The sequence below is a fragment of the Trichechus manatus genome, unplaced genomic scaffold (genome assembly GCF_000243295.1).
Source record: "Trichechus manatus latirostris isolate Lorelei unplaced genomic scaffold, TriManLat1.0 scaffold00057, whole genome shotgun sequence".
Taxonomy (NCBI): domain Eukaryota; kingdom Metazoa; phylum Chordata; class Mammalia; order Sirenia; family Trichechidae; genus Trichechus; species Trichechus manatus.
This window is the reverse complement of record NW_004443993.1, coordinates 15027213-15041089: the sequence shown is the minus strand read 5'-3', so window position 1 is coordinate 15041089 and position 13877 is coordinate 15027213. Positions and strand designations below refer to the sequence as shown.

At 54.8% G+C, this 13877-nt stretch overlaps 1 protein-coding gene across 1 annotated transcript in view; it reads right to left on the bottom strand.

The window, feature by feature from the left end:
• Nucleotides 1-13877, bottom strand: part of SBNO2 (strawberry notch homolog 2) — a 65284-nt gene that overhangs the window by 43481 nt on the left and 7926 nt on the right. Inside the window, exon 2 of the mRNA XM_023733337.1 lies at nt 5937-6156. Within this exon, the coding sequence (XP_023589105.1) occupies nt 5937-6056 (120 nt within the window). The 5' untranslated portion in view covers nt 6057-6156. The remainder of the gene's footprint in view (nt 1-5936; nt 6157-13877) is intronic.

The following is a 13877-nucleotide window of genomic DNA, read 5'->3' as shown; positions in this document are numbered from 1 at the left end:
GTGCACTCTGGAATGATCTGGAATAATCTCCGCCTTCTGGGTCCCTACCCCAGTGACGGAGGAGGAGGAGGCAGCTAAACGCCATCCTAACACGCTGGGTGCCATCGGCCAAAACCCCACATGCTCGGCACCACCCCAGGCTGCCCGCGCGTCACCTGCCTGACGCCTGATGGCCTGGCCGCTCTGCCCGCCCTTCCCAGTCTTTGTGAAGATGAGACCCCCCCCCACCTCAGAGAACGGTGTTTGTCTTGCTGGCTGCTGTGGGAAGAGTCCTTGAGTAAGCCCCGGGAAAGGAGGTTCTAGACCTGGCTGGCTGGGGGTTCTGGAATCTTCTGCTCACTAGGTCTCTTGTACCAGCTGTCAAGTGAGCAGGTTGGGTGGCCCCCATCATAATTTAAAACTGCCCCCAAAGCAACCAAGACTTCCTCTCACAGATGAATGGACAAACAATGCTCCATCCATACAGAAAAATCAAGACCAACAGTGAAATGTTATTCAGCAATAAAAAGAAATAATCTAAAGACAGAGAGTGGCAGAGTGGATAAGAAAACCCGACCCATCAACACGCTGCCTACAAGAGAGACACCTTAGATACAAAGATAAAAATAAGCTAAAAATCAAAGGATGGAAAAAAAATAGGTCAAGCAAACGGCAACCAAAAAAGAGCAGGAGTGGCAATATTAATCTCTGATAAAATAGACTTTAAGGCAAAAACTGGCATAAAAGCCAAGGAAGGGCATTATATAATGATTAAAGGGTCAATCCAACCAGAGGACATAACCACAAGAAATCTCTATGCACTCAATGAAAGAGCTCCAGAATATTAAATCAAACTTGAACAAAATTGAAAAGAGAAATAGACAGTTCCACAATAATACTGGGAGATTTTAACACATCACTTTCAATGAAGGTCAGAACAACTAGAAAGAAACTCAGCAAAGATACAGAAGATCTAAACAACACAATCAACCAACTTGATCCCATAAACATATATGGAACACTCCAGCCAACAACAGCACGGTGCCCGTTCTTTTCCAGCACGCATGGATCAGTCTCTAAAATATCATATGTTAGGCCACAAAGCAAACCTCGAGGAAAAAAAAAAATCAAAATAATAAAAAGTATCTTCTGGAATCATAACACTATAAAATTAGAAATCAGTAACAGGAAGAACAAGGAAAAAAATCAAATATGGAAATGGAGTAATACCCTGCTTAAAAACCACCGTGTCACAGAAGACATAAAAAATGAAATTGAAAATTCCTAGAATGAAAACACAACGTAACAAAACCTTGGGGACACAGCAACAGCAGCGCTCAGAGGTCAACTTAAAGCAATAAATGCACACGTCGAAAAGAAAGAAAGAGCCAAAGTTAATACATTAACCCTGAATTTCCAATGAACAGAAAAAGAGCAGCAAAAAAAAAAGCCCACAGTAGAGACTAGAACACTTATACACTGCTGGTGGGAATGTAAAATGGTACAACCACTTTGGAAATTGATTTGGCGCTTCCTTAAAAAGCTAGAAATAGAAGCACCATACGATCCTGCAATCCCACTCCTTGGAATATATCCTAGAGAAAAAAGAGCCATCACACTAATAGATATATGCACACCCATGTTCAATGCGGCACTGTTCATGGTAGCAAAAAGATGGAAACAACCTAGATGCCCGTCAACGGATGAATGGATAAACAAATTATGGTACATACACACAATGGAATACTACGCAACGATAAAGAACAATGAGGAATCCACGGAACACCTCACAACATGGATGAATCTGGAAGGCATCATGCTGAGTGAATTTAGTCAGTTGCAAAAGGACAAATGTTGTATGAGACCACCATTATAAGAACTCAAGAAAGAGTTTAAACCCAGAAGAAAACATTCTTTGATGGTTACAAGCATGGGGAGGGAGAAACAGGGGAATTCACTACCTAGATAGTAGACAAGGAAATTATCTGAGGTGAAGGGAAGGACAACACACACTACAGGGGAAGTCAGCACAACTGGACTAAACCAAAAGCTAAGAAGTTTCCTGAATACAACCAAACAATTTGAGGGACAGAGTAGCAGGGGCAGGGGTCTGGGGACCACGGTTTCAGGGGACATCTAGGTCAACTGGCATAACAAAGTTTACTAAGAAAACGTTTTGCATCCCACTTTGGTGAGTGGCATCTGGGGTCTTAAAAGCTTGCGAGTGGCCATCTAAGATGCAACAGTTGGTCCCAACCCATGTAGAGCAAAGGAGAATGAAGAACACCAAAGATACAAGGAAAATATTAGCCCAAGACATAAAAGGGCCACATAAACCGGAGACTCTATCAGCCTGAGACCAGAAGAACTAGATGGTGCCTGGCTACCACCAATGACCCGCCCTGACAGGGAACACAACAGAGTCCCTGACAGAGCAGGAGAAAAGTGGGGTGCAGAACTCAAATTCACATAAAAAAACCATACTTAATGGTCTGAGACCAGAGGAACCCCGGAAGACATGGCCCCCGGACTCTCTGTTAACCTAGAACTAAAACCATTCCTGAGGCGAACTCTTCAGACAAAGATAAGAGCTGACTACAAAACATAAAATAATACTCGTGAAGAGTGTGCTTCTTAGTTCAAGTAGATACACAAGACTAAACGGGCAGCACCTGTCCGGAGGCGGGATGAGAAGGCAGAAAGGGACAGAAGCTGGTTGAATGGACACAGGAGACCCGGGGTGGAAAGGGGGAGTGTGCTGTCACATTATAGGGATTGCAACTAGAGTCACATTCACAATATGTGTAAAAATTTTTGTATGAGAAATTAACTTGAGATGTAAACTTTCACCTAAGGCACAATAAATAAATAAAAAATAAAAGCCCACAGTTACCAAAAGAAAGGAAATAATAAAGATTTGAGCAGAAATAAATGAAAAAAGAAAAAGAAAAAAACAATAGAAAGAATCAACAAGACAAGAAGTTAGTTCTTTGGAAGGATTAATAAATCAACATACCACTGGCCAAACTGACTAAGTAAAAAGAATGAGACGATGCAAATAACACAAATGAGAAATGAGATGGGTGACATTACAACAGAATCAACTGCAATAAAATGATAACAGAATACCCCGAACAACTGTTCTCTAGCAAATCTGAAAACCTAGAAGAAATGGACAAATTTCTAGAAACACACTACCTACCTAAACTAACACAAACTAAGGTAGAAAATTTGAACAGACCCATAACAAAAGAAGAAATTGAAGAGGTCATAAAAAACTCCCAACCAAAAAAAAAGCCCTGGCCCAGATGGCTTCACTGGAGAATTCTACCAAACATTCAGAGAAGAGCTGACACCACTTCTATTCAAACTATTCCAGAACATAGAAAATGATGAAACACTCCTGCAGTGTGACGGATCGCTTTTATATGGCGTTTCTCAACATGATCATGTAACTCCCACCGAAGGACTGGTGAACTATGCAAATGAGGTGATTGTGGCCCACCAAGGGGATTGGGTAGCTTGCTAATAATGTAAATAAGTGCACAGCACCCTTGTGGGGGTGGGACCATGCAGATAAAATGTCTGGAACCCTAACAAGGGGATTGGTTGGTTTTGCCATCCTGTTAGGTTTAAGAGATCTGACTTCAGAGCAGAGAGGGGAGCTGACTACCACCAGAAAAGAAGAGACAGGGGTGGAACATGTCATTTGGACCTGGGATCCCTGTGCTGAGACCCTCCTAGACCCAGGAGACAGAGAGAGAGCTGTAACACCAAAGACAGCAAGACGACGAGAAGCAGCAGCAGAGAAATGGCAGCAGCAGAGGCAGCAGAACCAGGAGACGCGCAGGCTTGCTGGACGAGTGGGGTGCCTCCAGGCACTTGCTAGGGCTAGGCTCGCAGACCCACGGGGCGAAGCACTGAGCACCTTCGGATCCAGGCTTCCTGGTGGGGTGGGGTGCCTCGGGGCACTTATCAACGGAGCTGAAAGAGCTTTGTAACATTTGCCCAAGCAGGGCAGAGGCCAAGGGGCCAGAGACAGGCCTGCTTTTGGGCATGGCTGAGAAGAGGCTGTCCTGATCAAAGAACTGTATTCTGAGTTGTTCCTGAACCTGAATTGTAACCTGTTATTTCCCTAATAAACCCCACAATCATGAGTATTGTGAGTTCTGTGTGGCCACTGCAACAAATTATCGAACTCAGCAGAGAAGCAGAGTGTCCTGGGAGGGACAGCTGGTGTCAGAGTTGGTAAAAAGAATTGGGGTGGAGGCATGTCTGACCTCTGCCTCACAGGAATCAGCCTTGGGCTGTTGATCTTGATTCTCCTCCTTCCTTCTGAAGTTAGAGGAGGTCAGATGCCTCTGTCATGCCATTTTTACAACTTCCAAATTCATTCTATGAAACCAGCATAACCCTGATACCAAAGCAAGGCAAAGACACCACAAAAAAAGAAAATTATAGACCAAAATCCCTCATAGAAGACAGATATAGAAAGTCTCAACAAAATCCTAGCCAAGAGAATCCAACACCATATCAAAATAATACATCAGGACCAAGTGGGATTCACACCAGGTATGCAAGGATGGTTCCGCACTGGAAAATCAACCAACAAGAAATGATCTATCAGCCACGACAAGACACGGAAGAACCCTGAATGCACCTGCTAAGTGAAAGAAGCCAGTCTGAAGGGGTAACATATGCATCATTCCACCGTCTGGCATTCTGGAAAAGGCAAAACCGTGGAGACAGAAAAAAGATCAGTGGTCAGCAGAGGGTTCAAGGGGAGGGGGGAGGGACGAACAGGGAGCACAGGGCATCTGTAGGGCAAGTAACTATTCTGTGTGACACTGTCATGGGGGATGCGTGACATTACACATTTGTCAAAACCCACAGGACTGGACCACACAAAGAGTGAACCATAAACCAAAGAAAGCCCAAACCAGTTGCTGTGTAGTTGATGCCAACTCATGGCAACCCCACGCGTGTCAGGGTAGAACTGTGCTCTGTGGGGTTCTCCACAGCTGAGTTTTTGGAAGCAGATCGCCAGGGCTTTCTTCTGAGGCACCTACTGGGTAGACTCGAACCTCCAGCCTTTTCGTTAACAGCCAAGCACTTAACCGTCTGTGCCACCCCGGGACTCCCATGTAGAGACTGTTAATAATAACGTATCAATACCGGCGGGCGCATCAGTGTGAGAGATGTAACACATGGATGAAGACGTCACCAATCAGAAAACCATGTGCAGGGGCGGAGGGGTATATGGGTCTCTACTATCTGCACAATTTTCCTAAGAAATAAAGTCTATTAAAAAAGTAAAATTTTTCTAAAAAAAGCATCCCAAATATTCCAAACTCCCTGGACTCAGCCCTAAAACTCAAATCCATGCTGCAGGCAGCTCAGGTGCATGTCCAAGAGTCAGCCCCTGAGTCAGGAGGAGCTTCTTTAAAAGAATCCTCGTGGCTGAACACAACCAAGAGTCCCTGATGGAGCAGGATGAAAGTGGGGTGCAGAATGCACATTCTAGTAAAAAGACCAGACTTAACCCAGAGAGCATGGCCCCCAGACTCTCTGTCAACCCAGCACTAAAACCATTCCCGAGGCCAACTCTTCAGATAAAAATTAGACTGAACTACAGGGCATGAAATGATACTCGTGAAGAGTGTGCTTCTTAGCTCAAGTAGATACATGAGACTAAATGGGCAGCTCCTGTCCGGAGGTGAGATGAGAAGGCAGAGAGGGTCAGGAACTGGTTGAATGGACACGGGATATCCGGAGTGGAAAGGAAGAGTGTGCTGTCACAGTATAGGGAGAGCAACTAGAGTCACACACCAATGTCTGTATAAACTTTTGTATGAGAGACTAACTTGAATTGTAAACTTTCACTTAAAGTGCCACCCGCTCAGGGACTCAGGAGAAGGGGCAAGGCTGCTGGGGTCGGGGACACAGTTGGGGCTCACCTCAACACTGGAGCCGCAGATTGGGGGCTGCAGGGGGTGCCGGCCACACAGGACGCTGCCCACGGGCGGGGGCTCTCGCTGGGGGCACTCCCCATCCATGGCAGGGCCCACGACGAGCATGGGCGGGCAGGGCGTCCTCGGCCGGGCGCCACGACCCGGGGCAGTGTGGCCTCTATCTGGGCTCTTCACTGGGCAGTGGTGGTGGCGGCGGCATCACGTCCTGGAAGAAACAGACAGGAGGTCCTGAGGTTGTCCTGCTAATCCTACATGGGGTGCAGGGGGGTGGGGAGGTGGGGTGTGCGGTATCATGTCCTAGAAGAGAGACAGGCAGTCCTGAGGTCCTGCCAATCCTACATGGGGTGCAGGGGGTCGGGGCGGGTGGCCCAGACCAGACCCTGAGTGTGGGCTCCACCTGCCCTTCCCTGTGCTGACCCGACAAGTGGCGGCCAGTCAGGGGCCTCTCCAGGGGTGGAGGCCGAGACTCCGGATGCCCCAGTGCTGAGTACAGCCCCCAGCTCCCCTAGGGCGGTGCAGGGGCGAGCCCCACTCTCCCCCAGGGCAGCCCCCCACTCTGCCCTGTTCTCTAAGCCCCCAGGGAGGTCCCACCTGGTCGACCCCTGCATACCCCGCTGCTTGGCCCCTGCTGGGGGCCTTGGGGTCCAGCCATCTAAGTGCCCCCCAGGAGGTGGGCGGGGACGCTGCACTTAGCCAACCATAAGCACAGGGCCTGGAGCCACGCTCCCTAACAGACAGCCAGCCGTGGACTGGGGGCTTGTCCCACCACTCACTGGGACAGCCAGCCGTGGACTGGGGGCTTGTCCCACCACTCACTGGGACAGCCAGCTGTGGACCGGGGGCTTGTCCCACCATCAGCGGGACAGCCGGCCCAGGACCTCAGCCATGGGCCGCACCTCCAGCATTCCAGGGGGCATTGCCCAGCCCCATCTGTCCTCAGGCACCAGGCCTCCTGCTGTCCCCATCACCATCACGGGGGGCGGCAGACTCTGCACCCCGCTCCCTTGCACTGTCAGCCCCCGGAGGGCGTCACAGGGCCCTCTGGCACCGGGAGCGGCTCTGCTCCTTGGCCTCTGGGCCCCCCACCCCCCGCCGTGGGCAGGGACCCTGGAGAGCCAGGCAGCCGCTCCGACAGAACCTGGATGTGGAGGGAGCAGGAAGGGGAGCAGGAAGGGGAGGAGGTGCGGCTGCTGCTCTGGGCCAAGCCCATTAGGATGTGCGGAAATCCTTGGGACTTCCAGTCATCGCGGCCACATGCGGGTGCTTGTGCAACCCAGGGAGGGGGCAGGGCGGGCCTGCTGCCACTGAGAGCTCCCAGCCACCACTGGCCCATGGGAGGCCCAGCCAGACAGGGGGCCGCGGGGCGAGGCCCCTGCCCCAGCTCCGACTGAAGGCCGCTCAGAAGGTCATGGGGATGGCTTCACCCGAGCGTCCTCTCGCCTGCCCCTCCCCCCCGCCCACCCCTCCTGTGAGGGTCAAGCCCTGGGCAGGCTGCATGAGGGTCGGGGGAGAAGGAGCCAGGGCCCCCTCACAGTCCTCCATGTGGTCCTAGGTCTCAGGGTCCCCGTAAAGATCTGGGGGTTGGCGGCAAGGGCTGGACAGCTGAACCACCTCTGACAGCTCAGCGGCCCCCCGCCCCCCGAGCCTCTTCTGGGGATGGGCAGCACAGGGTGTGAATGGGTCAGTGGACGCGGCACACAGTGCTGAGCAGGGTGCAGGCACACTGTGAGCGGGAGACCCGTCCTACACTCCAGGAAGGTCCCGGGCTGGGGTAACCTGTGGCAGGGACGGATGGCCCCTTCTGGTGAGAGGTGGCGGGACCACACTCTGACTCACAGCTCGTGGCCTGTCCCCCCCAGACTCTCAGCTGAGTCCCCCCAGACCCCCCCAGCACAGTTCTTCTCTTGGAGCCACATCGGGGAGCAAAGCCCTGAGACCCCGAACCCCAGGCTGTTTGGAGAGAGTGCCCACTCAGCCCACCTCTGGCGGCCACTCAGAGGGGTGGCCCCATGCACAGCAGGCCCCTTGACACTCACCCCGCTCCTCTCGCCTCCCCTCAGAGCCCTGGAGACCCTGCCCGGGGATGAGGGTAGGGTCTCCTCCCCGAGCCCCCTCTACCACGGAGGGAGGGGCCACGGCTGAGCTGGGCTGCTCTGCCGGCCCATGAAAGAGTCATGAGGACTGCACTCAGCAGCCAGCTCGGGTGACCGTCCCACAGGGCCACCACAGGGCCGCGGGGCCGTCCTGGGGCAACAGGCCCCAGAGGGCACAGCCTTGTCGCTGGGCTAGGAGCCACGTCGGCGGACTGGACCCTAATCGAACGAGGAAAACTGCAGAAAAAAACTCAAATTCTTAAAACGTCCAGGCTTACCAGACCCGCAAGCTGAGATCCTCTTTAAACATGAGACTATTACCCTGAGATCCTCTTTAAACCTTGAACAGAAACCGTCCCGAGGTCACCTTTTCGGGAAATAACAGATGGGCACACAAAACAAAGGCTATCACCCATGAGTACAGTGCTCCGTTAAAAACCATCCACGTGAGACCGAAAGGTCCACCACTTCTCTAGAGCAAAGATGGGAAGACGAGGGGGCGGGGAAACTAGAGTACCGGAAACGGAACAAAGCAATCAAAGAGAGAGCTGACCCACGAGAGAAAGGCAACTACTGTCACTGAACAATGTGCACAGAAACTGTCGAAGAGAAAGCCAGCTTGCTGCGGAAACTTCCACAGAAAAGACAATAAAGTACCTTAAATGATAATGAAAATGGAGAACGTAAACTGTTTACAAAAAAAAAAAGGGGGCCAAAACAACACGGAGTCAGGGGTCATAATACACCAAGCGGCTCTGCTGGGCCAGTGATGTCAACGCCCACGACTGACTTCACCAGAGTGTCACCACACACACGCACAGACACACAGACACACAGATACACACAGAAACACAGAGACACACACAGACACACAGATGCACGGAGACACACAGAGAGATACGCACAGATACACACACAGACACACACAGAGACACACAGAGGCACAGAGGCACACATATGCACAGATACACACAGACGGATACACACACAGACACACAGATGCACAGACGCACACACAGATACACACAGACACACACACAGACACACAGAGGCACAGACGCACAGGCACACCGACGCACAGATACACGAATACAGACATACGCACAGATACACAGACAGACAGAAGCACAAACACACACACACACTTCCTTGTTGGAAGAGACAAGGAAGGCTCCTCCCCTGGGGCCTCTGCAGGGACGAGGCCCTGGGGTACTCTGGATTTAGACTCCTGGCTTCCGGGACTGAGAGGGAATGAAGGTCTGCTGTTCTCAGCCCCAGTGTGTGGTGCTTTGTCATGGGGGCACCAGGTCACTCACAGGTGAGGACAGCAAACCCCGCCAGGAACCAACCCTGACCCTCAGCCCAGTTCCCCAGGAGCCCCCGGCACCAGGAGGAGGTGCAGGGTGAGCCTGGCCCAGAACCCGTCTGACTCCAATTTCTAAAGCGTCCCCCGGGGGGTCTGGAATCCGCAGCTCCAGTGCCAACAAAGAGCAGGGTCACATCCTCGCAGCCCCACATTCAGCCCCAACCTCAGCCCCATGCTCAGCGAAAACTAGGCAGCCAGGAGGGGGAGGGCCTCCAACATGGACCTGGAGTCTCAGCCCTCCCCCATTTAGGGGAAGGATGACAAGGGGCCCCCGGAGGAGCACAGCTGGGGTTGGGGTGCATGTCTTCAATTCCTAGTTTAGCCGCTCAGCTCTCAGGACCCCCAGCATCCCCGGCTAGCCCCTGCCAAGCTCACACACTTCCCCCACGGTGTAGACCTGTGTGGCCAGGACCTGGGAGCCTGCGGACCCAGGTTCAAACCCAGCTCCCCCAAGAAGGCCTCCCACACGCAGGATCATCATGGGGTGGGGGGGTCCTTGGTCCCTGCTGTCTGGGGCGCTCAGGCCAGCTGAGGATGATACAAGGTCACAGCCACGGGGCTCCAGACCCAGGCAGCCGTGGCCTCGGTCTTGGCAGCTGACTCACAAGGTCTCCACCCCCCATGGCCCTGGGCATACGGGGGGGTCCACACAGCATCCCTGCCTCCCAGTGGAGTCGCCCCGGAGAGGGCGAGGGGGCAAGAGGCAGGAGGAATTGGGGCTGGGGGATGTCTGAAGTGGAGGAATTATTTCTTGCAAAACCCCTAGTGTGGTTGGCTCAGACACAAAGCCACCCTGTCTGGGGGCATCAGGGGGTCCCCTACCTAAAAGGACTCGTGCAGAAGTTTCCTCCCCAAAGCATCTGGGGCTGCCGGGGACCAAGCTGCCGGGCAGGGGGCTGGGGACATGTTTTCAGCAAGCGTCCAGTTAACCTGGTGTCCAGGCCAGAACGGAGCCCAAAGCCCTGTGGGCCCCCACTCACCCCGCCCAGGTCCCGGGCCCCCAAGCTTGCTCAGGCAGCCCTGTCCTCAGCACTGTGCTGTTTAGGGCGGGGCCAGGCCTGGCTCAGTCAGAACCTGAGGATGAAAGTCTCAATCAACAGACCTGTGAGTGGAGGGAGCCCGCACGGGGCAGTCACGCTCAGGGTACAGCCAGGTACTCTTGAGGGACAGCAGCCACAAGGGGCCGTGAGGGGCGGGGGAGGTTCGCGGCCACCTGCGTGCCATCGGGACCCAGTGCTCCGTTCCCGAGACGTGCTCCCAGGGTGACACCCCCAGGGCCAGTCCAGTCATCTGCCCCGACTTCTCGTTGAGGCCCAGCTAGTGAAGTCCCAGGGTGGCTGGGAGCGGGACACAGCGTGGCGGTGGTGGTTAGCGCTCGGCCCACCACCTGAACGGAGTGAAGGTGCCCACTGAGGAGGAACCCGGGGGCAAAACCAGAGCCCAGGTCAGCGTCCGGGGGGGTACACCGGAGCACACAGAGCTCCGGCAACAACACGTGCCAGCAAGTAGGCACCACGCTGGCCAGGGACAGCGCCACAGCCGGCAGCCCCTCCCACCCTGCAGGGCCCCGGCACAGGGTGAGATGGGACACGCTCTCAAGTACGAGGAGGAAGGCTGTGCTTGACGAAGCAATCACAGCAGCCAGGTGAGGAACAGGTCAGCACCCCTGACCAGAGTCCGCACAACACACCAACCTTTGCTATTGCTGGATTTAAACTTCCGTCTACTAGGACAAGTAGGAACAGCTTCCTGTAGCGGTCGAGCATCTTCCGGGCAGGTTTCCTCTTCTGGGAAGCGCCTGCCCGAGTCGTGTTTATTTGTGGACTTTAAAAGACTTTGGACATGCTGACCTTGTGGTCCCCTCTGAACCCCAGGTCTTCTTCCCTTGAGCAGATGTTAAGCCGAATCCCACTGGGCCCCAACTCCCCTGTGTGTCCGAGGTCCAAGCAGCATGTAGACTCTGCCTCCCTGCTTTGCCGGTGTTCCTGCTTGACGTCGGGCGCCTCTAACCGGCTGCCCTGCCAGGTCTCTGCCAGCTCCAGAGCACCCCATGCACGAGACAATCACCGGTGCTGCCCTCAGCACGTGACGCTGCTCCTGTGGCTCCTTCTCTCCAGCCTGGGTGCCAAGAACTTCATGTGGGACCTGCGCCCAAGCCTGGGAAGCACCAGAGGACAGAAGGAGGAGGAAGCTGGCTCATGGGCTCTGGTCTGGGCTCGAGGGAAAGGCTTTAAATCAAGACTCGTGCACCCACACCTGGCAGACATGAGGCCTGCACATGGAAGACCCCGTGTCACATGCAGTCACACACAGCAGGAGCCCCAGGCCCACAAGCAGAGTCAGGATCTGCCGTGACAAGTGACGATGGCTCAGCGGCTTAGACATGCTCCTGGATTTCCTCAGTTTCCACTGGGTCCTCGGCTCCAGACTCACAGGGCAGAAACCTGGGTGTCACCGGGCCATGCTCTCAGCTGGAGGCGCAACCAGGGACATCTGCTTGCAGGCTCCTGTAGGTTTCGTGGGAACCAGCTCCTCACGGCTGTAGCCTGTGGTCGTCCCGCGTCCTCGCAGCCTTTGGCAGACACGTCCTCAGCTCCCAGAGACCCCGTTCCTTGTCTCGTGGCCCCACTACCACCAAGCCAGCCACACACTTGAGTCCTCGTGCTTCCGATCTCCAACTTCCCTCTGCCTCCAGCCAGAGAAAGTTCACTGCTTTTATAGGCTCATGTGATCCCGACAGGAGTCCCTGAGGGGTGCAAATGGTTAATGCACCTGGCTGCTAACCAAAATGCTGGAGGTCCAAGAAAGAAAGGCCTGGTGATCTACTTTCAAAAAATCAGCCACTGAAAACCCTATAGATCTCAGTCCTACTCTAACATATGTGGAGTCGCCATGAGTTGGGGTAGACTCGATGGCAGTTCGGGTTTTTTGGCGATCCTCATAACATCCCCAACCTTAGTCCCCTATGCAAAGTCCCCCTGGCCAGGAGGGCAGCACGCACCCACGGCCCAGAGATGACTGGACGAGCACACGTTGGGGGCCACTGTTGTGCCACTCACAGATCCCAAGCACAACCCAGCACCAGCCACGTAGTCTCACCCCCCCCAGCCCGGGTGACGGTGAGGAGGTCGGGCATGGCCGCATGCCCTCGTGGTCCCCGTGCACTTTGGGGCCTGAGGTGGAGGCAGCCCCACACTCACTTCCCAGGAGACCGCCTCCCACACTGCCTCTCCTCCCAGGGTGAGGCCAGGCGCGTCTACCTGCAAAGGGCCTCCCCGGGGCCCAGCAGGGGCCGGACTGGGGAGCACACACCCCGGGGGAGGAATGCCGCCCAGGTTTCTAGATGGGCTGGTTTTTCAAGAAAAGCCATGCGTCTGGGGGGGTGCCGTCACCCCACCCCAGACCCTCCTCAGCCGGGCACCTGCCACAGGCTTCCACCATGCTGCGGGATGGAGCGATCCGGAACCCCGGTTCTGTCCCTAATGAGTCCCCGAATCCATACAGGGCTCATGCAGGCTCTCAGCTGCGCTCCAAAAAGGCCTGAGCGCCCGCTGGCCAGGTCATTCCAAAATCAGGGGCCAACACCAGAAACGTCAAGTGGCCAGTGAGGTCTGCACATCCCAGACCTGAGCAGGACCAAGCCCCTTCTCTGAGCCAGCCAGAGAACGTGCTGGTCACTCTGAAGCACCCCGCAAGTGCCATCGTCCCTGCTCCTGCTGCTCAGCTGACCACCACCCGTCCTGGCAGACCCTGTCCAGCCTGGCCACGCCCAGGGGCCCGGTCCACATTCTCTTCCTCGGAGGCCTCATCCACTCCTTCCCCAAGCACACCAAGGGGCCACCACCACAGCGAGCACAGTGGACACGCAGACCCTGGCCCTTTTCAGGGCTCTCCTTGCAGCCGGGACCCTGGGGACCACCATGGTCCCCGCTGAGGAGAGCAGGGGGCGGAGACCAGGCGGCACGTGGGAACGAGGCTGTGGCACAAGGCCAGGCGGGCTGACGTGGCCAGAGAGCCACGCCTCGCCTCAGTTTCCCTTCGGTGCTGAAGAAAACGCCTTCTTGCTGCAGGGTGGGCTTGGGAGCCCCGGCTGGAGGTCAGGGGGGACATCCTCCACCTGGCCAGCTCCCCTCCCTCTGTCCGCAACACCCCGTGATGGTGACTCGGTTCCATAAACTTTACTGCCCATGGCCGACCCACTCTCTCTCTCCCGCTATCCCCAAGCTCCTGGCTTTCTGAGTCAACAGCCTTTGACCCCACCTGGCCAATGGGGGCAGCCGACTTCCAGACTTCCAGGACACAGAGGGACCGCCTCCTAGAACGTGTATCTGTGCAACTTTCCAGACGCAGTGGTCCGGACGAGCATGAACGCCCCCCTGGATCGTGCGTCTGTGCCACTTTCGAGGCGCAGCGGTCTGGACGAGCATGAACGGCCCCCTGGATCGTGCGTCTGTGCCACTTTCGAGG